Below are 22,565 nucleotides of genomic sequence, written 5' to 3' on the forward strand. Positions count from 1 at the left end.
GATTAAGTAGATTTTGATTTGATTTGATTTGATTCAGAGGCTATAATCAAATCAAACTAAATCATTTGACACACTGGGTCTGATTGGGTGAAACCGCCTCTACCTAGCGAGGCCTCTGGTTGGCTAGATTCTCATTTCCCTCTAGCTAAAGTTCGCAAGCTTACCCATCCCCGGAGACATGAGCACACGATTGCACTCCCTATTTTCCGTCCTTACCTGACCCTGATACCGAACCCACCTAGGAAATTCGCCCAGAAATGAAAGCGTAGCTGCTTATTGTCATATGACGAAAGACAACTTCCGTTTCTGTTGCAAAGTTTCCCCTGACATACCGAGAGACAAAAGCAAAAGGAATATGAAAAGAGACACCATCCGAGTAGTGCCGAGACCCAACGCGAAAGGAAAACGAATGGCAAGATAAGATGATCCACCAGCATCAGTCGCAGTCCGCTTTCCGAAACTTACTCAGCGAGAAGCTCCGCCTTCCAGGCTTCTCGACTCTTCGTCGCGTACTTGCGAATATGCTCCTTAGCCTCATCACGGAACGCGACTTCGTCCCAATGAAAGTTCAAGGTGACGACCGAATTGACAGGATCGGAGAACTCTGGGACGAGAAGGAGAGAGTAGATCGTGTTGATCAACTGGAGGTTGGAAGTATCCGAGGTCCAGTTGCGATCCAAGATACTGTGACAAACTTTGCCATGTCGATTGATATTTGGATGATAGATCGGTGTGGTAAATCGACATTTTGGCGGGAACGCGGGGTAGTCCTCTTCCATGTCAATGTACAAGACAAATGTGCCAGTTGAGTAAGCGCTCTCTGGGGGGCCTTGCATAACAACCTTCCAGAAAGACATGTTTGACTCGGACAGATAGACGTCATAATGAGGATGAGGGTTGGCGACGATGTTCCGGATCTCGACGAGAATCCTCGAGGTCCGCAGATTCGAATTGGAGTGGGCATTTACCGACTCAGATCCATTATTCAGCTTGCCTGCATTGTTGCCAGCCACGGTTGCCAACTGAACAAAGTGATCGTTGACGTTCGGATGCTCCTTCCGCTGTGGAAAGATATCCGCAGTGACAACTTCTGGGGTCGCCTTATCCCTCGCAAAAACAAATCGCAAATGCGGGTCATAATTGTGACTAAGGGCTTCACGAGGAGGGCCGATCGGAGGTCGCTCGAGTTGATTGAGGACAGGCTCCATCTCACACAAGAGCATCGATTGTTCGAGAGATTGCGGGGTGAACTTGTATCCACCAGAGAGATACGAGATTGTTCTCAGATCAACATTGTCTTCGTGTCCGAGACAGAAAGAGTCGACTACGACTTTGTTTTGAAAAAGGCTCCAAGATACATCGCTGCTGCGCTGCTTCGACTTAGTGTCCTCCCCATCAGATATGCAGATAATTCTCTTCTTAGCGTTGGGAAACTTCTGTGCATATTCGGAGAGTTGGTCATTTGCAAGGGCTAGAGCGTCCCACAAAGCGGTATCACCACGAGCATTCATCCCGTTGACCTTGTGTCGAAAGTTCTCGATGGCATGGGTTATGTTCTGTGAAACTGTTGCGGAAGTCTGAAAGGTGATCAATCCCATATGAGTTTGGTAGTTGTACGCCAAGAGACGATTGACAAAGGCATCGAACATGGACTTCAGAACGTCGAGCTACATAATAGTATCAGCGCCTGTTGGTACATTGGAACAAACACTCTACTTACCCTTGAAAGGTTCTTGCCTGACTTGTTTGTACTCTTTGGCTTTCCACCCAACCAAATCTTGAGCACAAGAGGAGAGGCGACACGCTGATCCTCTATACCATAGAGATCGTCATCGTCTGACGTGTCAGGGGAATCAGAACCACATAGATTTTCATTCTTGAGTTGTCCCGTAGCATGGCGTAGATTGAGGAACCCCGAAAGCCTATCCCAGTGTTCGTGAGGGGTTCCGCTCAAATGGCTATCTCCTTGGTCAGTCATGCCAGTCCAGGGCACCAGATCATAAATATATTGCCGGGATTCAGTCTTGAAAAGATGTCTCCAGTATTTGAAGATAACGGACGCAAAAGTGTTAGTGGTTCTACGTGGGATCCAGTACGAGAAGGCCATATGATCGTGTTGCCTATAGGCCTTGATGAGGCAAAGCTCCTCAAGGTCGGCGTCAGCGGCTTCGAGCGGTGGGGCATTTGGTGATCTGGTTTCAGGAACGTCGATGTGAATCATGTTGTTATTGCGGATATTCGTAGACGCCAATGTGCTCTCGGATGGTTCAAGAAGCGTATTCTTGAAATGCAACTCGAATTTGGTGTGTCGGCCTTTCATTCCTCGAAATGCAAGACGATAGAGGGTGTTAATCGGTAGGGTTCGAGGAACTTGTCTATTCTGGGCGTGGGAGTCAGCAATTGCGCGGTAGAGAATGTTTCAGGAGAACCCGGGATATCTTCTTGGGAGGACCATGAGACAGTCACAAATAGGAAAGGGATTTTCTCCCTAACACCTACGAATGTACCAAGGCGGCTGAAAAACCGAATAGTCATCATATGCTGGGAACCAGATGACAATCTGGTCCTGAAGGAGGAGCGAGTAGAATCCTGGATGGGAGACGACTGGATTAGGTCACTTCCATTGATCCAATCCTTGACCTGATTGGACAGTTGTCCATTGGCTCTCAAGCCAGTATTGTCAAGGACAAGTCCAGTGAGGGGAGAGGATTTGCGGATCTGAAACCATCTAAAAGCTAGGTCAGCATTTTCCTTGATAGTTCTTGGGACATTCTACTAGCAACGTCCCGAAGCTGCTGGAATATTGTTCTCCTGCAGTCGGTAGTACTAGGGGCAGACAAACCTCTCGATTGCGTTGCGCTCAAAAGTGAAGCCATCACTTGCAAGAACAGGGTCATCCATCACCTCGCGTGAGATTGGACATAAGAACTCATCGGGGACGGAGAACTGTTCGTTGAGAAGAAGATTCTGCGAATTATCGGGGGATTTCTTCGGAATCTTTGGAATCGCACTGCCAACAGTCCAGGTCCATTGATTGTCGAAAACCTCCATATTTGACGAACGATAGATAAGGAAGTCGGCGAGAGCTTGTCGATGGATATTCAATCCCGCGGTGAAGGTCTTCAACTTGGTGATTTCGGATTCAACATTCGCGGCTTGAGCTCGATAGAACGCAATTGTGACTCGTTTCTTGAGATCTTCAAGGCGTTGAAGGCTCTTTGACAATTCTTGCGAAGCAAGACCACTCAGAATCTCCAGAACCTTGCAAGCAACGTCCCGACGCGTTGACCCATGACTATCGTGGACAATACAGAGCATGTCGAGGAAGGACTCGTGTTCGGATATGGCCTTCTTCATCTCATCGAGGGTAGCACAGAAATAGGAAGTTCCGTCGGCGGCATTTCCTTGCTGGGGTTGATCGCCCATGTCCATAGAATCGTCACTGTCCTCGGCATGGTCTTCGTCTTCGCTGTCCTCGTCTCGAATTTCCATGAAGTCCGTGTTTTCTGACATACTACTGGAACAATCGACGCACACCATAACAATTTCGTCCGGGGTTTTGAATTTTCGTTGGAAGCCGTCACCAAAGGCATCGAAAATTGCGGTACCTTCTGCCTCGCGTTTCTCCAGGATCGGAACCAAGAGTTGGGTGATAATCGCAACATCGATAGTCTCCTCCCCTCCTTTGGTGGGGCGGAAGATTGAGATATCCTTCCCGGGCTGCGCGCAAGGCGCTCTGCCTACGTACACAGCGAGAAGGCCATCCCGATCGAGTGTCAAAGCGGGGGCCTCAGCAGAGGGTAGCGTTGATGGGGCAAGAACTGATAGTTCATTTCTCGAACAGAGAGCCGAAAGATGATTCAAATCCGACAATTCTCGGGGTGGTATCAGGCTATCAACGTCTCCTTTCTTTGCGTAGCCAGCGATGGAATTGAGAATGTTCAGGTCGAGGGCAGTGATTTGAGAGATCAGTCCACCGCAGAGTAAAGAGACTCTCCGAGTACGTTCATCCAATTGCAATGCCACCAATGGCTGCTCTCCTGTCTCCCCTATGTAGAGGATGAGTTAGCAATCGCTCTATACAAGGTGTTTCGGGGGTTTGGGACATAGTCCCGGGATATAACCATGAAAGAGTTGGTGTAGGAAAAAGATTCTCTCCTAAAACTTACAATAGAGAATGCCGCCTTCCTTGAAGGCTTCGTAATAGCCCTCCTCAACAAGTCCAAACGGGGTCTGAACTGCATTCGCGATCGGCTCCATTGTAAAAGTGTTTCGCAGATCGAGGACCTTCAGAGAAGAGATGTAAGGCATCTGAACATCTTCTTTGAGTTTCAGATGCTTTGCTTTCTCCAGAATCAATCCGAACAGAAGGCGAGCTCCCTCGAACAGTCTAGTCATGTCTGACTTAATAAGCTGAGCAGGAACCACATCCTTGAGAACCTCGTACAATGACTGCGCCAATGCAGCTCGCTCGCAGGGACGTGGTGACTTGCCATTCATAAGGATGTGAATGGTTCGGACGGCAGGAGGGAATCTGGTGAGCAGGTTGAAAATGTGCAAAACCTGTCGAGCGATTGGCACTTAGCACGGACAAGAGCTTGGGAACTTCAAGCGAGGAGGCTTACCGCATCTTGAGTTGGATGCTCCATCTTCTTTGCTCCGATTCTATCGGTGAATACTCGGAGTGAAGAGAGCAGCATAGCCAGTCCTCGCATAGATTGTGGAATAGGATGGATCTATTTAGAGCAATCAGCTTCAGGGTACCAAAGCAGTAGACGGCTATAGGGAAATGTTGAGTTACCCAAGCACTGCCTTTCACGAAGATTGCATCTTTGCCCGACTCCACGTCACCATTTCGTGCTGAAATCCTGCGTTCGACGACGTAGATATCAAGAACGCCATTGACCGCGTACTCCGTCAGGCCCAATTCATCGATGGTAAGGTCTATGTTCAAACTCGAGATCTCAATCGGTGCTTCGGATGTGTGCAGGTCAAGGTCGGACCGATCATTAAGGCTTTGATCAGCTCTCGATTTCGATTGCTCATGTCTGAGCAAGGAACAGACTGAAAGCACAGGCAGCTTGGAGTACCTATTGCTGCAACAGCGATGTCAGCTACAAATGTTTAGATGGATTTCGCTACCTACCTGGCGTTTGGCAATGTGGTCCCTCCGATGAAGCTAATCTCCTTATTTCTGCTATCTCCACGAAGCTCCCCACGAACTGCCTCCACGAGAGATATCTTATCTGTGGCTTCGGTTTCGAGGATTTTTACTCGGCTCTGGCCATAAACAACGATGAACTTGTGTGCCGCATTGGGAAGATATCCATCAAGTATTTGGGAGCGAGTGTCATTACGGAGAGCACGTTCGTCGATTTGTCTAGCAAAAGAACAATTGCACTCTTGAATAGGTTGAGCAGCGTCCAAGATAGGGATCTGAAGGTGATTGGATATCTGGAATTTGAGTTCTCGGAGAGTACTCTTCCGTGTGATCGTGGCACAAGTCAAGAGAGGAACTGCTCGGATGTCCCTGTGAGCCCTAGCATAAACGGGTGTGATCACGCGGACTTTCACTTCTTGGCCGCTTGATGTACTCGGCAGTGCCTGTTGAACAGGAGTCTAAGCAAATTAGCGCAGAATCGAGATTGTGAGAGGTTGACTTACGTGATTTGGTTCTAAAGGTGGCGCAGGTCCCATGGAAGTTGGATCATTTCGAGGTGTTGCGGTGATGGATTCAGTCTTGGAGTCGACGATGACATCTTCCAAGAGATCCTCTTCGTCAAGGAGAGGACCCATAGCGTCTCCAAGATGGAGGACAAGCTCGGACGCGTCAGGCGAAAGGCCAGCGCGAGAAGCTCGTCTCTTTACCTCGGCAGTCAGTGCAGAGATGGAAGAGCTGGGAGGGAAGGGAATCAAGAGACGAATTGGTGCAGCTCCCGGAGGAGTGACCGTAACAGTGTACCGCTCCATCGGAACCTGGGACAAGGTCAGAAGAGTTCGGGAGAGGAACGGTGAAGGTTGGTCCAGGGTGTGGAGCAGAGCCTGGATTATATGCATGGGGGAGGGGATTGCAGCCTGGAGGAGACCTTTGTCCCTGAGGATCATGAAGTTCTCAAGAGAGGGAACAAGAAAGAATCGATGCGAAGAGAATGGAACTCACCCTTGGAGAGGAGGACTCTTCCATTGTTCCAATGTGGAGGTACTGTACGCTCTCAGTTGCCTTCGATGCGGGAAGCCGTCTCCATCTACAAGGAGACGACAGTGTTGTCACTCAGGCAGTGGCCAGGCAGTTCTCGATGGATCCGACGATACCTATCCTTTGCCGATAGTATGGTGGTGTGGTGGTCAGGACAAAAAATGAGGTGGGGTGGGTGATGAGGCAGGAAGGTTTAGAAGATGGAGGGAGTTCAAGGGACGAGACGACGTTGGAAGAAGGAAGTGAAGTAGCGTGCGGAGCCTTGCATCAGCTTTCCTGCAGGCAGACGCCCGATTTGTGAGTGAATGGCGACGGTCACATGATCGCAGCTCACTTCTCAGTCCAGTTCGCTTCAGCCAGCTAAAATGTGCTTGGTTACTGATAATGAGAGCGAAGAGTGAATTATGCTTCGGATATGCTTACAAACGTGGTCATTACAGTGCAATATAGTACCTCGCCTCCTCTCCTTTGACACCCCTCGTGCAGCGCAAGGCTGCTCCCCGACCGCCCACCACTCCCCTCCTTCTTCACGCTCCTCCACTCCATCGTCAAGACCCCATCGCCAAGGCCCCGAAAATAGACAGGCAAGAAAGAATCAACGCAACCTCAAAGGCCTTGACTAATGCACCATTATAGATACCCAGAACCTCTGCTCAGAATTGCTGTGGAACAAAGGCCCTCAGGTCCGTGGCACCGCAACTCGTAACGTACTTGGGGGTCGAATCCAGGAGTGCTCGCAAGTCCTGTGGCCAGTTTGGTCGTTAACACGTTTCCCCCACAGAAACGAAGATAGCTCCTCCAAGCCATTGCGCGAAGAGCACGAGGCTGGCGCCAATGGGTACGTCTGCGTTTCTGAGAACAGTCCGCGCTGCCATGCTGGGCACTTGCATGTCTCGGCATCGACCAACCCGAATAAGACTTGGTAGCCGATCCATTGCGCCTTTGTCGTCTCAATATGGAGAGTGGTGAGCAAGGCCTCCACCAACAGTCATCAATACTGTCCCGAGGATTATAAATGGCGTGTAGTAGCCAGCAGCAGAAATAAGGCCACCACTCATGGCACTCCCCACGACAAATGCTAAAACCAGAGGCAACATGCCGATTCCAGACTCGTACTCAGTGATATCTTCAACAACCTGGAACCAGATCGCCACAAAGTAAACCAAAATCATCATCGCGGAACCGATGCAGGATGCGCAGAAGAAACCGGAAGCGACGCTACGTTGGGTGGTAATGCGAGGGGGGACAGTAGGGTTTTCTTGTTTTCATCCTTGGACGCCGATGAAACTAAGGAGGAGAATGCCAGCGCAGACGAAGAGGACTATGTTTCGTGCAGATTGCCAGGCGTATGTTGAACCACCCCACTGCAGGGCCAACAGCAGACACGCGACTCCGGGGGTGAAAAGGGCCGTCCCGATGGGGTCGGGCTGGTTTATTTTTTTCTGATTGTTTCTGCAGAGGCATTGGGTGCGGGTACTTGGAGTATCAGGGCGATGATAGGGATGTGACGGCACCAATTGGGAGATTTATATAAAAGCCTGATCTTGTTAGAAAATCGCGGGAGATGACAGACAGCTGGGCTTGCACCATCTCCAAGTTGCGTGGGTAGGGAAAGTACCGGACCTTTGGAGCAAATGACTGAACCTACCTCCAAGTAATGGACCAATAATCGATGCAATTCCAAACACAGCTCCAAAGTTACCCGGAATAAGCGCCTCTCCTCGCCAGCGGTATTGTTTGGGTAACAATGATTATCACGCTAGTGAAGACTCCAGCAGAACCAATGCCAGCGATTGCTCGGCCAACAATGAAGGCAATCAAGTTTGGAGCGGCTCCACAGAGAGCAGATTCAATTTCGAATAGGACGATAGCTGCGAGAAAGACCCATATTGAGGAGTAGAAGGTGTAGATCCGTCCGAAGAACAATTGAAAGGCACAGGAAGTCAGCGTGTATGCGCTGCCGTACCATCCAATACCATTTAGGGAGCGGAAATCGTTGGATATGTGTGGGATTGCTGTTGCAACGATGCTTCGGTCCTTTAGAAAGTTAGAAAGGGGATCTGGAGAGGTTTCTCGTCTTACCAATGAAAGCTTCTGGAGAGAGGTTGGGGGAGAGGATCGGAAGAAGGGATGGAAGCGACGATTGGGGTGCTGTCGCTATTTGTGTGAAGTGATGCGGCAAGCAAATGGGAAGTCATTCTTTACAAGTTACAGGAGTTAAAGTTCAAAAGGAGTGAGGTGTGAATTAAACGGCAAGATTTTTCCGAAAACGAACACAAGTCAGCAAGACAATGATTGCAAGTATAAAGAGAGACTTAGAATAAGCGGCCATGAATGCAGAATCCTCAAGATACCTGTCTCGGGAGATTGACATGGCCGTGCTCAAATGTTTTGGGACGCAGGAACCATTGAGAGAGGAATAAGATATTGGTTACCTCATCGCGGCCTCATGCTGGTGGTGTTTTCATCTCCTCTCACCGACGGAGAAAAAGTGCTGCTGCCGCTGCTCGATCGCGAGGACTGCTCTCAGTGCCAACCCACTGTGGGCGCATCGTGTCTGGGATTGGATGAGCATGTAGGCAGGGAGGTTATGAGAGGGAGTGTGAGGGAGGGAGTGTGAGGGAGGGAGTGTGAGGGAGGGAGTGTGAGGGAGGGAGTGTGAGGGAGGGCGAGTGATTGAGTGAGAGTGAGTGAGTGAGTGAGTGAGTGAGGGCGAGTGAGTGAGGGAGAGCGATTGAGTGAAAGTGAGTGAGGGTGAGAGTGAGAGTGTGTGAGAGTGTGTGAGATTGACAGCTTGAGATTTGGCGACAGTGGCTTTTAGCGCTTGGGACCCCACTCACCCTCACCACCCCGTGAATCTCCCTGAGATCTCCCCATTCCAGCACACGACATTCCTTTATCCAGACTCAGATTCGAGACAGGATAAGATCCTGAAGTCATCAATTAAACTTTGTTACTCGTATTGCATTTCCGAGAATGCCCCCCTCGCTCGTTGTTTCATGCTTTTCTCGAGCTGGGAAGCCCTTTTGTAGATTCGCACGCTCCGGATGTCAGTGGTGATGACCAAGCCCGAGCCTGTTCGAGAATTCGAATCCTCACAGCCGCCATCTTTGGATCTTTATCTTCATCTTCACCTTCACCTCCAGCTATATTGCCTAGGTCCCTAGCAACGACAGTCCTGCGGCTCGTCATTCGTGCATCCAGCCGCCAGCTGCCAGACGCTGAGACGCGTGTGTCGTTTGGGACCGAGGCTCCTTGTCCACCCTCTCTTTTCGAAACCGCTAACCTTCCTGCCTTTCTACAACTCAGTCCAAAAGTCCGAATGCACTTTCCGTCTGTCGTTATACATTATGACTTCTCGGCCTCAAGTGGAGCCTCAGCAATATCTGGCTGTGGCCGAGGCTTTGATGGTTTCCTGGGCATCGCACCAGCTGCGTAACCTTGACATCATGGGCACTAGTCATCTGACTATTTCGATGAGAACTTTGAAAAGGTAACATTCATTCTGTTATAAGATGCTTGGCACTTCTTGTTCCCAGTAGGATCAACCATCTTTTCCCATCGCTCATTCGTCCGCCTACACCCTCGCTGTCCTGTCTCTTTTCATTCCAGCTTTCATCTTTCATACCTCTCCCCAACAATCAAGATGCACCGCGGACTCTTGCTCAGCACCACTGCGGCAGCTGGCGTCCATGCCACATCTCTCAGTGACGTTTGTACAGTACAGCTTTATATGTTCAGACAGCGCTGCCTGCGAATGGTACAATTGCTGGCATTATTCTTGACCCAGCCTCGGTCACCGTCAACTCCGTTTACAACATTTCTGTCAGCGTCGAGGATTTCTTTCCCGATGCCGCTTTCGATTATTGCAATGTCACAGTGGCTTACAGTCACTATGGCCGGGACGATCAAGTTCTCCACTGGTGGCTTCACCCCTGCCATCAACGCAGGGGAAGGCAACGCAGGGGGGGGGGGTTCAGTATGGTGCTATTGCGGGGACCACTGACGGTGGATTTGGGAGCTTCAGTACCACCTTTGACGGAGTCTTCCTCCTGGCGAATCATACCATCAACTACTAGCCGCTTTTCATGATGGGTTACAGAGGGATCTACAAACAGGCCATCATCAGAAAGGCCCTCACGCAGCAATTCTTCAACTCCACATCTAATCCGTCTTGCGAGTTAGACAGGATCCTCAATGCAACTATCCCTGTTTGCGACAGCCTTGACGGAAGGACCGACGGGGTGGGCTCTCGAAGCGACCTTTGCAAATTTCATTTTAACCTCAGCTCCATCGTCGGTCTACCTTACTCTTGTGCTGCTGAGACGAACGCAAGCCTTGGATTGGGCTTCGGCAACAAGAGATAATCTATGGCAACGACCCCTGATCATAATGGCATCGTGAGCGCTGAGGGTATTGCCGTGGCTCAGACGATCATCGATGGGCTACGCAATTCGCAAGGTCGTCAAGCATATCCCGGGTGCCTAATTTGAAGACGCTGCAACTACATACGGCTCGACAGCTGACACTTGGGGTTTGGATATTGCTGGAACTGGCGGTGAATGGGTTGGTCGATTTCTCGAACTGCAGGATGTAGATAACCTCTCGACTTTGGACAACCTCATTTATGACACCCTTGTTGATTGAATGGTTAAGGCTGGAAGATGTACGTGGACGCGCTTCAAACCAACAATCCAGACCTTACTGCATTCTACTCTAGTGGTGGAAAAGTCTTGCATTTCCACGGCGAATCCGATCCCAGCGTCCGAGTGCCAGTTCAGTCTACAATCACGAGCCAGTCCGTGGCATCATGTATTCAAACATGACCCTCAACGACAGCACTACCGGGCTGGGGATTAGTATCGCCTCTTTCCCATCCCTGGAGCAGATCACTGCGGCACCAACACCGCGCAGCCAAACGGTCCTTTTCCACAAATCAACCTGGCGGTGATGATCGACTGGGTTGAGAACGGAGTTGTACCGACAACGCTGAACGCTACCTACCTTCAGGGTATCTACGAGGGCCAGAATGCACAGACTTGAGCGTGGCTGTTGAGGCTTTACTGGAGCAATAATGGCACTGTCTTGGAATGCCAGTACGACCAAGCCCCCACCGACCCCTGGAAGTATTACTTCGACGCGTATGCGCTTCCGTTGTACTAGTTTCAGTGTACAGTACCAGATACCCAACCCTAGATTCAATCCACTTCTTATATATATATTGATGGGTTTGATAGATAGGCACGGCTTTAAGCCTAATTTGAATGTTGAAGCTATTGCACATGCTTTCATGCTTTTTTCGCAGGTTTGTTTAAGCGAGCCCCTGGAATTAGCGGCGAGGTTTATTGTGAGGCTGCGGTTGAACTTCAATTAAAAAAGGAGGACGCATGGACTGATGGAAGGAGTCTTCGATGTGGGGCTTTCAGAGGAAGATGTTGTTTTGGTGTGACACATCCATGGCCCTCAGGTTCTGAAGCTAACGACCTCTGCTGTCTCCCCGCTATTTTCCGTGGAATCCCACACGTCACACATAATTTCTCTTCTCATGGAACCCAGTCCTATAAAGCCTAATCCTCATTGCTGACCCCTCGTACCCCCCAACTCCTTTCAACCCCCCTCAACGCCTCTATTCCCAGATACCCAACCGCAACACTACAAACTACACATTCAAGCGGCACAACTCCACCCACCGTCCCCGACTTTCCAACCAAAGATTTCCGTATCGGTTCTCCAGATGTACCACAGAAGAAGCGAGAGCAAGCCTGCTGCGAAACTGGTGAGATGGCTTAGCCCGGCCCCAGAGTGGTCAGAAGGCGAAGTTGTGGCAGCGAGTTTGTCGTCAAAATTATGCTCGACCTGACCTTTCTCGTTGGCTGTGGAGGGGTTCATGGTCCTCCAGATGAGCAGCGAAGTGGAAGGCGATCTCGAATTTTTGAAGCGATTGCAATTGAACAGCAAAACGTGGGGATTTTGGAAATGACAATGGCCGACTTCTCAGTCCTGATGCCTTCCTTCCAAAATGCACGGCAAGAGATACTGCAGTTCTTCCTTCCGTTTCCAGTGATTCTATCAATGCAGCGGCGTCGTCAGCTCTGCGTGTGCGGAACTAGGCAAGCGATGACTTAAGACAATGACCCCCTGAGACTCACGGTAGGTGCGAAACCATTGGAAGCCACATTCGAATGTGCAATCCTCCCGGCCGACCAGAGGCGGCTCAGCTCTGTAACTCTATACTTCGGTTTCTGGTTGACCTTTGAGTCCCGAATCCCAGGCCGGACCTTGGCGGGAGGTTCTACCATCCGAAACTGCAAGAGCAGAATTCTGAACCACAATCCCGCATCCATCGAATCCTCAACGACTCGAGCCAACCTTCCGGGCCCGCATACGTGCAAACTCGCCCTTGACACTTGTCTAGACTTATATGCTTTTAGCTGACATTGCGTACAATTGGATAGCCCGCCGCTTCGAGCGAGGGGACTAATCTCCTGGAATTCCAACAGAAAGGGGGTTCCAGAGCCGAAAGGAGCCAAACGACTTTTGAGGGGAGAAGTGTCGAGAACGCTAGCGGAAAGGGTCATGTTTTGGAGCGCGGCTGTAGCCTGAATACAGAGCCGCTCAAGCTCCAAGTAACCGAAGGCTTGAGGCGATCAGCGCATGGAACATTGGAGTGAAGCTTCAAAATGGGAGATATTTGATGCTGCTCAGCTCTCTGAAGTATAATAAGAAGTGGACCTTTATCTCCTCGCAGAATCATGCTAGCCCCATTGGGGAACACCAAGGTCGATGCAGGTGTTGTAAAACTGAGAAGGCTTTGGGTTGGTTGGGAACAGGGAGTTGTCAATATATCTGGTAGGATTATAAAGTTATATTGTTCGCTGGCTACTGGAACATTTTAACCCCATTTTAAAATGGTAATATTGGGAGCCGCTTGGCTATGTGGCCTGCTGCGCCGACGAGTCTCGACGAGTCTCGATGAAGCAGGAATGCCTGCAGGGGTCTTGCAACTGCAGTCCCGGCAGCATTGGGATGAGGATGCTCCGTTGGAGAGCATGTGCCTAGCAATCCGATTGCTCCTCCCGTGTGATTGCCAGACTCCCTGAAGCTGATGCCACTGATGGTGGAGAGCCGTCGGCGCGGGAGGCTTGCGAACATTCTTAGGGACTCTTATCCATATTCCAGCCTATCAACCTGGAACCGGCTTCACTTGCTTTCGGAAACGCCCTTGCATCCAACATCGGTACATCTTCAGTTGCTTGGCTCTATTGACCAACAATCTTCTGTCAACGCCAAGGTTGATGACCTCAAAGCCAGTACTCCCGACGCCGTCATCCTCGGTCTCCTTTCCAGTCCAGATCTTGATCAACTCCTCTTTCTCGAAGAAGTAGACTCGGGTACCATCTCCACGGATGTAGAAGTTCTCTTCGAGATATCTGCCTTTCTTGAAGCGCACTTGAGCCAGATCACCGCGGCCATAGTCTCGGAAAAGAACCTCCCCACCAGGCTTCAGAACTCGATAGATGTTCTGCACAGCTTGCTTCCACTGAGATGGTGACAAGGCAGAGAAGATAAAGATCATCAGGACCACATCCACACTTCCTTCTTCCAATCCAGGTGGGAGTTCTTCGCTCGCAGCATCCCAAACATCGGCTTGTATATTCTTGGTATTGTATGCCTCGTTCTCACGTATTACTTCCACAGCTTTCTTGGAGAAATCGCACGCATGTATTTTGAGATTTAGGTTCTGATTGTGTTTTAAGATAGGAAAGGCAGTATTTCCGGCACCAGCACCGACTTCGAGTAGTGTAATTGGCCCTGCCACGGGCTTTGTGATTTTAGACAGTACTGGGAACTCCTGTTGGAGCCATTTGCGATCTTTGAAGAAGTTTGCGGTATTATTCTTGTAGAAATTGTTCCACCATTTCGCTGGGTCGGAGTTGAATCTGCCTTTGGAATAGTTAGCTCAATTCCGGGACGATAGTCGAGCAGAATTTGATGGGAAAGAAGTGCTATTCAGATAGGAGCGAAAGACATTGCTGATTTGTTTCGTTCATGGGCCGAAGCCTCAGATGAACTATGCATTTTTCAAATCATCAGGAAGCACGATGATGACCAGGAGAGGAAGAAAATAGGTACATACCTTTATCGAAGTCGGAGACTGGAGCTTCTCGTTGCTTAGCGTATTGTAGTTCTGCATACTCCTTGTAAGAATCGTCAGTTTCTACATGATCCCATGCATTGAACTCGAAGACATTGTCCTCCTGGCTGAGAAGCCTCGAGCCGAATTGAAATGGGTCGCTCCTCTTCAGGTTGTTTTCTGGATCGTGGGACAAGTGCGGCGGTAAGGGCTGTGGAGGATCAGTTGCCGCGGATGAGTCTTGAACTGTCGATGAGGACAAACTTTCGACAAGGACGGTCTCCCCGTTGCTTTGACTCGACTCCATTGTTGAAGTTGAAGGAGAGAGAACTCGTGGTCCGAGGAAAGGATAAAGCAGGCGCGGAAAAAGGCGGTGAAGCAAAAAGTTCTGCCGCCCCCAAGAATCAAGAAAGTCTAGAGCTAGCATCTTGTTCCCATCATGACCTCATGATTTCCCGAGACGAGCTCAAAGGCTGCTGTTTCCTCTGTCAATATGGACCTCGAAGTTTTGTAATATTTTGCTCTTGATTCTTCTCACTTCCAGCTCAATTTGGGTCATGTCGAAAGCAATGCTACGAACACTCCGGCCAGTCTCCGCCCTTCACTCCCTCAGATCGCAAGCTCAGCGTAGCTTCATAACGCTCCCTGGCACTGAATCACAAAGCTTGTCAGCTACGAGAATACTTCCTTACAAATCCAGCAGCCTGTACACTTTAATTGCAGATGTCGACAGCTACTCTTCCTTCGTCCCGTACTGTGTGGAATCGAAAGTCACAAAATGGTCCGAGGCAGACAAGAACGGACAACGGTGGCCTTCGGAGGCAGATCTGAAAGTTGGGTGGGGCGGATATGAAGAAGAGTTCACGTCAAGACTATTGTGCGTGCCCGGTTCTGTTGTCGAAGCTCTCAGCGGCGATGCTGTCACGGACCTCTCGAAAACCGACCTCTCCCACCATTCTGCAACCTTTGACGCTCCAGCAATAGCGAACGCAATCTTCCAATCTCTAAGCACGCGATGGACAGTCAAGCCGTTCCACTATAGGCCACCCACAGGCCACCCACAGACGGACAAGACGGTGCACCCAGCAAGAGACCAGACCGAAGTACATTTGACGCTCAATTTCCAGTTCTCGAATCCGATATATGCTGCATTGAGCAAGGCCGTTGCACCAAAGGTTGCTGGGATGATGATCGAAGCATTCGAAGTCAGGGCGAGGAGGCTATTGGACGGCCCTGGGTCTGCCATCCCTGAGAAACATTCCTTGGACGAGAAGTTTAGTACTAGAAAGAAAATCAGTGTATAAATGGTATAGACAAGGGTTTGGAGGACTTGATTTGCTAGAGAGCGACTTGTACCAACAACCCATAGATGATTGAGAAGACATGTAGTTGTACGACAAAGACACCAGCATTAGATTACTCCCGACTCTCTGGGAGACAGTCCTAATTCAAGCAGTTCGAAGTCAACCAATATCACATTTGATATTGTAGGGCTACATAAGAATGTAATAGTTACTCTTCCTCTCCCTTTCTCTCTCGAGTAGCATCTCTAGATGTCTTTTCTCGGCGGCGTCCGTCTCCAGAGAGAACTTCAGCTGATCCCTCGCCACTTCATTCTTATATTCGATTCTTTTGAACTTGAGTTCAAACTCAATTGCTATCATCTCCTTCGCCTTCAACTCGATCTCTTCAATCAACTTTCTTCTTTCTCGATCAATTATCTTTCGCAATTCGTCCCTATTTTCTTGCGACGCTTTCCTATCTTCCTCGGCCTTTCTCATCTTCTCTTAGATTTCCTTTTTATGAGCGGGCGTATCCTTGTGGAATTCTTCGTCCTTGATTCGCATCACCTCGCGCATATCTTCCTCAGGCTGCCGTAGTTTGTTCTCAACTTCTTCTAGGCCGCAAGTTGACGATCGACTTCCCCACCAGCGCCTGTTTGATCAAGCGGCTTCTTATCGTCGCCCATTTCTATCTGTATTTTTAATGTCACAAGCCGCTTCCTGTTCAGCAGATACTTCACGATATGCTTTGCTGATTTCGCATCATTATCTTGTCGAAATACCCGACTTCTTTTCATGATCATGCCCGCCCAGAAATCATCTCTGCATATCAATTGCACTTCGCGCTCTGCTTCGAACTTTTGGATCGGCACTAGACTACCAAGTGGTGGCAAGAACCCTCAAGAGAGTATCTTCTCTGCGAAGCATCTTGAACATTCGTAAATTATTCATAGCAAACTCTCCTAGGCGAACATCAAGTACGAAGATCGCGGCATAAAGTGACAGGAATACAGGGCATTTGGCCTCGACCTGCGTTATAGCGTGTGGTTCTAGGGGCCGGTCCGTTACAAGGCCCTATATTAATAGGCGGCTGCCCTGTAAACCTACTATGAGGCATTTGCAAGGTTATCCGTTGCGGTGCCACTAGCTTTGCACCTCGCTAAAACAAAGGAATATAAAAAGTCCCATAACCTTAACTCTTCCTATTTAGGACAATATTAATAGAAATTGAAATAAACTAGGAATACTTGTTATGTAAAAGGTTATCTATAGTCTTTTAGGGTAATTCAGGGATTCATCATTTTGTGGCAGGTTATTAGAGTTTGACGTTATGGAATTTTGCTTACTAGAGGTGCAAAGCTGGTGGCACTGCAACGGATAGGCGATCCTTATGGGTTTATAGATACAAAATCAGTGTGCCCCTGCCAACCCCTGCAACACCCCTGTTTTGCTCGCGTAGCATTCCTAAAACATGGGTGTACGCCCAAAGGGGAAATGACAGGAGGCCAACTCTGATTAGAATGCATAAGTACCCTCTCTGGGTAAACCCTAGAACGGGTGCTTATGCAATTGAGAATTGGATCCCCCTCTAGCCCCCTTCCCCCGCGTATAGTAAGCTAATTTATATGATTTTATTATAAAGTAAGATTTTCTTTTTCGGCTATTTTTTAGCCCGTAGCATACGTATAAAAAGTGGGCAAGACGTACGTCCCTCTGTCCCTTACTTGTAATTGCTTAGGAAATATATCCTCAAGGATATACGTACGCTTCCTGTACTTAAGATATACATGTGTATACGCTCCTGTGAGGCGCCGAACGCCGTACCCCTAGCCTACTAAGGTTCTCGTATTAGTAGAGAAATAAGCTTTAGAACTCCCAGAACTAGCGCTCTGTCTAGTTATGCTACTAGCCTAGTAACTATAGCGCTCGGAAGCTATAAGGGTAACTAGAATAGGGTTTATTAGCGAGTAATCCTTTGTAAATACAGGTGATAAGCCCCCAAGAGGTGTGGCACCCCTTGTCTAGCCTTATAGCGTGCTATTTAGAGCAAAGCCTGCGATTAGAGGGTCCTATCATAGTGGGCTGGGTATCCTGAGAAAACTGCCGTAGTAGACTTCCAGGTAGAAATGCCCTGTGTTCCCGTCACTTTATGCCGCGATCTACGTATGCGATCAAGGTACACGATGTCAGTCAATTTGATGCCCATGTCGTAAGCCTGGCTCAACCAGTCGGCCTCTCGCAGGATATTGGTGTCAGATCGACAAGTGCCGAAACCGGGCGTGTCAACAAGGTAGATTTTGGTTTTCACATCGTAATTGCATTGGTATCTGGTGACTGCACTCGTACCTATACTCAGTTAGAATGCACCCATTCATCTAGCCTCAGGGTGTGGCCAACTGGAATACTTTCAACAAAATGGGAGATGAACGTGCTCTTCCCGCTACCTGTGACTCCCATCACTGCTATTACCACATCTTCCGGTCTGTGATTTTTAGTCAGCCAAGTTGTTTCCAGGCTTTGTAAGAAGCGGCGCATACCTGATATCCAACCCACCCCGACTTCTTTCTCGCTTGACTGGTCTGACTACTCTCGGCAGCATTTAGGTTCATCGCGAAATCCATGGGACTTCACAGGGATCCTGCTTTATATAGCTTCAACGTAACTGAAGCACATGTGAGGAGATGATTGTGGCTTCAATTGTGCTTCTTGGACTTGAGAAATTGCGAAGTACATAGACCACGGTCACAAATTCGAGCAGGTACACCTCCTTTTCAGAATCAAGTAATTGATGACAGTCTACACGTACTTGACGTGCCAAGTGCTGACGATAATACTCTAGATGAATTTGATACCATAATTCCACCCCTCAGTCCATGACCGAGACTAAAATCAAACATTAAATGACGACATGTTGACCGACACAGGCTTTTTCGATCATGAACTTCGAGTGCTCTGTTATTCGCCGCGTCATTTGGTTTGTTCGATCAAAGCTTGAGCGAAAGGAAACCGACATTTCAACAGTATTAGGATAGATCATAGACTTCTGAACAGCCATGTTAAGCAAGTATGCGTGGCTTAAACCAGGCATACCGATTCAAAGATCTGCTAGATTGGTGCTAGAAATGTTGACAGTACGTTGCTGGCCTACGAAATAATGTCATGGAGTGACGCTTACCAAGCTTGTAGGTCAAGCTGTTCTCCATGGGCCTTCACCGCTGTCATCAAGCGATTGACGGCAAGCTTCCCGAAAAGATTAATCAACTATAATCCATGTCCGGCCACTATTAAGAGATACGCATCGCTAACAGTTAGCAGTTTATTTGATCAAATTATCATCCAACTCTCGCATGTTCTGACACTCAAAACTTCTCCGGAACTCCATTCTCGGTTGTGACACGTGGATGCTTGGAATCTATACCGTTCTGCCATCGTCCTATTTAAAGGGGTCTCTGTCCACCCACATATTCCAAAGGACAACAAAATGTGGAGAATATTGGACCACATATTTTTGCAGACTCCCGGATCAACCCCTGATGAGAAGTTGATAGTCATATTATCACAAGCGCGAGAGCGACTCTCGGTTTATAGTCGGCTGAAAAAGATGAGAGAGTTCCAGCAAATCTAGTCCTGAGGGCAAACTACCCTTTCCCTAGCACTCTATGTGATTGTTGAAATGTTTCATTTGTAGAGTGACCCTGAGAGTGAATAGGCACAACGTTTTAGCACTTTGAACTACCATGCAATTGGTGTCACTGTTGGGTGACGGGTGGTGACGCCACCAGAGAGGAAGGAACTAGCTAGTTAGCCAGCCATTTTTAGGGCTCCAGGCTTAGATGCCAATAGAGTCGTCTTTGCCTCCATCTGTTTCTCCTGGCAGTCACTCTTGAGAGTGCTGAACCACTTCTAAGAATCCGGTTTCGCTAATTCCAACTATGATTGCTTCAGGGGTAGTGAGCATGGAATTCTATGGAGCATTTCAGTACTTATCGTATATTTCTATGGATGACACTGATTGGATGAGCAGTGCTTTTATACAGCCGTTCGTGCAACCCTTAATCGCAACAACTTGATTTGCGATAATTCTAATATCATGTCTCAGACACACAGGAATTACAACCTACCTGATGATTTTTCTTCCATTGCGAAGCTCGAGGGCCATGAGTAACTATATTGGGATGTGGTTTGAGGACAAGGAGTTGATGTGGCTAGGAGTTTGCTGTACGGACGATAAGCTATCACTATTTGAACTTCGAAACCATGAAAACATCTCAATTCCACTCTCATTCCGCTCTTCCAGTAACCGGCTTAAATATCCCTTTCACCCCATGGCAAAGCAGGCAGAAGTAATAGCCACGTTGTATTGAAACGCTAACCTCAATTAAATGTCCGTCTCGGCCGAATATAATGATTTGTTTTTCCAGTATCACCGTCGAGCTTACATAAATATCCGTTAAAGAACTGGGAGTATCGAGAGAAATCGAGGCTTGAGAAGGTGTACTTAGAAGCTGGCTTTTTCTAAGATGATGTTTGTTTCTAGGGCACACATTCTAAGAGTGGTGAGGAGAGAGACATCGATATCCTCTTTCCTTGGCAGAAAATAAATCTTAGCAAAGCGAGGTCTGATCAGGAATTGGTCTTAGGTATGCTGGTTTTGAAGTCCTGGACTTGCCGTGACTTCTCCTCTCGGCCCCATCAGCGCGTAATAAGTGGGCGCCTCTCCAGAGCGAGCAACTCCCACGTCCCTCCCAGTCCAAGTTTATGTAAGTGGGAGTAGATTCTTGTTGTCCAACCCCCAACGATACAGTGAGTAAGAGTGGAAAGATGAAATAATTCTATCTTAACCTTTGTTCGCTGGCGTAGCCTCCCAGACTTTAGCTTTCTCTCGTATTCACAACTTTAACTCTGGTCAAGAATGGATGATAGTGACTGGAAAATTGGTTTCGATCTCGTATGACTGTAAATGGTGAGAAGTCCAGTGTGGCGTGGCAATGGAGTTAGAGCAGTATTTATCCTGGCCCCAAAACACATTCACCATAGTTTTTTTTAGGCAGCTCATAATGTTATTCATCGAGTTGAACCATCATTAATTTAAAGCATTTGCCAAGCATTTATACATTACAAACCGCAACGTACTGTTATTCCCAACCAGCGTCTATAGAACCTTGCAGATTTCCCTGAATTCTTCCTTTTAAATATAAAGATGCTTCAATCTTCTCAACTTAGCAAAAAACATCCCGCTACCACAAGACCGAGAACATACAACTGAAGGTTAATTCTCTCAAGAATGTCTTCCAGCAAAATCAAAACATCATCAGAGCAAAAGAGCCACCCCTCTAGAGCCGAGGACATGGAAGAGGCTCGTCTTGATGCTCTCATTCCGGCCCGACCAGCTCTACCAGCCCAAAGTGAAACTGTGTACCCTAAGCATGCGTCACTTCAAGGCCTCCCATCTAGGATTGACAAAATATCGAAAGCAGGTCCCTTCTCAAAACCTACCAACGACTTTTTAAATTCTAGACTCGGCAGCGTCTCCAATGCAAGTCCTTCTTCCGGACTTACTGGCCGCAGTCTCTCTTTTAGACTAGATCCAACAAGCAAAGACTACCTTCCTTCCAGGTTGGACCCAAGACGCAATGATGGCTTTCCTTCCAAATTAGATGATACTTTAAAAAAGACTGGCGAGCCAATTAAGACCGTATTCACGAGCAAGCATGATATCAAAATGGCTTCTCGCCAAACAATGTACGACTTCCTTTCACCAGAGGAACAAAAGTTTCAGGAAGACTGGGCACAGGAGAAGATCAATCAAATGCGACCATGTCCCGCTGGGCTTTGGTGGGATAGAATACCAGGTGGGTACGCTTGCACGGGTGGGCACCACTGGATGTCAGACGAGTTGCTAGCTAAGGGGAAGGGTGGATGGTACCTACGACGATCGTTTGTCCCTCCGGACTGGCAGAACATGGATGTTGATCGGGCGAGGGGCTTGAGGCACCGGCGGACAACTGAATTGCCGCAAATGCCTCAAATGATAACACTAACGAACCTGAGGGAGGTGGGTTTTATCGAGGGCTTGAAGTGGTTCAGAGGGCCGTATTATCGTTGGGAAGACGAAGACAAGGATCGCTACAAGGACCACGATCGGCTTGAAAAGGATATGAGGGCCATGATCAAGAAAAGGCTCTCTTCTCGTCGTAGACGCTAGTCTGCACCAAAGTGTGTGAAGGAAGCTGGGCTATACACAGATTTGAAGGGAGTCGCATACTCCTTCGCACTACACAAGTAGCAAATAAGGATCGTTGAGCTTAAAACTATTCACCGCTTGACGAGAGTACGGTGATTTCTCCTTCATTGTAGTTTAAAACATACTCGAACATTCGAAACCGTCACTTGAATTGCCTCTTCTCTTCAAAAAGGCGATTTTGGAGTCCTGGAAAGCCAAGTTACTCAAGTACGGCTCCATATGAAAACCAACCAAATTATAAGGTCGCTTCTACATGGTCTTCTTGTATGGCTCAAAAGGACTCGTAGATGCTGTCTTCTTCTCCATTTTCCTCTTTTGTATAAGTGGTTCACACCAGGAAATTGACGGGACGAAGAACCTAATTTGAAGCAAATCCATTAGTCGTACCTGCCCGATCTGACAAGTCCCACTCTTACTGCTCTCACCTCCTAAGAGAGAAACTTTCACAAAAGTATGTATTGAAACGAAGTAATACCTTCTATACAATGGATATCAGCCTATTTTTGCTTCCCTTCAACATCCAACTGCGTTTAATACTGACATTCCAGTAAGGGAGTGAACTTATCTTGATTTCATAAAACAAGTAAAGGCATTAAATGTTACTGTGTTTTCTAACCGGGCCAAATGCTTAACCCGACCTAATAACATCAAATAAAGCACCGTGACACAAGAAGCTGCGTCAGCTGCTAGAAATCCCCCCTCCCTAAA

At 48.3% G+C, this 22,565-nt stretch overlaps 6 protein-coding genes across 6 annotated transcripts; 2 read left to right on the forward strand and 4 right to left on the reverse strand.

Annotated features, from left to right (window-relative positions):
* Positions 1-40: 40 nt before the first annotated feature.
* On the reverse strand, positions 41-6,435 carry K444DRAFT_589427 (uncharacterized protein). The gene is made up of 10 exons (XM_024878106.1): positions 6,161-6,435; positions 5,665-5,976; positions 5,147-5,619; positions 4,802-5,096; positions 4,626-4,736; positions 4,170-4,563; positions 2,843-4,049; positions 2,500-2,728; positions 1,721-2,380; positions 41-1,667 (listed from the first exon to the last, which is right to left on the reverse strand). The coding sequence occupies exons 1-10, from the start codon at positions 6,182-6,184 to the stop codon at positions 462-464; spliced, it is 4,911 nt and encodes a 1,636-aa protein (XP_024736702.1). The 5' UTR covers positions 6,185-6,435; the 3' UTR covers positions 41-461.
* Positions 6,436-6,849: 414 nt separating this feature from the next.
* K444DRAFT_643165 (MFS general substrate transporter) lies at positions 6,850-8,528 on the reverse strand (the record flags this gene model as incomplete). The annotated part of the gene is made up of 6 exons (XM_024884829.1): positions 6,850-6,939; positions 6,976-7,145; positions 7,179-7,454; positions 7,485-7,648; positions 7,899-8,233; positions 8,472-8,528. The coding sequence occupies 6 exons, from the start codon at positions 8,526-8,528 to the stop codon at positions 6,850-6,852; spliced, it is 1,092 nt and encodes a 363-aa protein (XP_024736703.1).
* A 3,256-nt stretch (positions 8,529-11,784) lies between these two features.
* Positions 11,785-13,037, reverse strand: K444DRAFT_400644 (uncharacterized protein). Its single transcript, XM_024872522.1, has 2 exons — positions 12,326-13,037; positions 11,785-12,262 (listed from the first exon to the last, which is right to left on the reverse strand). The coding sequence occupies exons 1-2, from the start codon at positions 12,772-12,774 to the stop codon at positions 12,082-12,084; spliced, it is 630 nt and encodes a 209-aa protein (XP_024736704.1). The 5' UTR covers positions 12,775-13,037; the 3' UTR covers positions 11,785-12,081.
* Positions 13,038-13,379: 342 nt separating this feature from the next.
* On the reverse strand, positions 13,380-14,637 carry K444DRAFT_529067 (actin binding protein-like protein; the record flags this gene model as incomplete). Its single annotated transcript, XM_024874773.1, has 2 exons — positions 13,380-14,140; positions 14,334-14,637. The coding sequence occupies 2 exons, from the start codon at positions 14,635-14,637 to the stop codon at positions 13,380-13,382; spliced, it is 1,065 nt and encodes a 354-aa protein (XP_024736705.1).
* Positions 14,638-14,769: 132 nt separating this feature from the next.
* On the forward strand, positions 14,770-15,854 carry K444DRAFT_652762 (uncharacterized protein). The gene has a single exon (XM_024885828.1). The coding sequence runs from the start codon at positions 14,888-14,890 to the stop codon at positions 15,632-15,634; it is 747 nt and encodes a 248-aa protein (XP_024736706.1). The 5' UTR covers positions 14,770-14,887; the 3' UTR covers positions 15,635-15,854.
* Positions 15,855-21,302: 5,448 nt separating this feature from the next.
* K444DRAFT_488281 (uncharacterized protein) lies at positions 21,303-21,542 on the forward strand (the record flags this gene model as incomplete). The annotated part of the gene is made up of 1 exon (XM_024873162.1): positions 21,303-21,542. A coding segment is annotated over one exon (240 nt), but the record flags the coding sequence as incomplete, so codon positions are not given.
* Positions 21,543-22,565: the final 1,023 nt, after the last annotated feature.

Source organism: Hyaloscypha bicolor, assembly GCF_002865645.1.
Source record: "Hyaloscypha bicolor E unplaced genomic scaffold K444scaffold_73, whole genome shotgun sequence".
Taxonomy (NCBI): Eukaryota; Fungi; Ascomycota; class Leotiomycetes; order Helotiales; family Hyaloscyphaceae; genus Hyaloscypha; species Hyaloscypha bicolor.

Bases quoted from the DNA above. Each gene is read 5' to 3' on its own strand.
- K444DRAFT_589427 (XM_024878106.1), bottom strand. From the start codon at position 6,184: ATGGAAGAGTCCTCCTCTCCAAGG. The intron at 5,620-5,664 runs GTAAGTCAACCT...TAATTTGCTTAG, and splicing joins CACCTTTAGAACCAAATCAC to ACTCCTGTTCAACAGGCACT. The intron at 4,564-4,625 runs GTAAGCCTCCTC...ATCGCTCGACAG, and splicing joins AGCATCCAACTCAAGATGCG to GTTTTGCACATTTTCAACCT.
- K444DRAFT_400644 (XM_024872522.1), bottom strand. From the start codon at position 12,774: ATGACCCTTTCCGCTAGCGTTCTCGACACTTCTCCCCTCAAAAGTCGT. The intron at 12,263-12,325 runs GTCTTAAGTCAT...CTGCATTGATAG, and splicing joins GTGAGTCTCAGGGGGTCATT to AATCACTGGAAACGGAAGGA.
- K444DRAFT_652762 (XM_024885828.1), top strand. From the start codon at position 14,888: ATGTCGAAAGCAATGCTACGAACACTCCGGCCAGTCTCCGCCCTTCAC.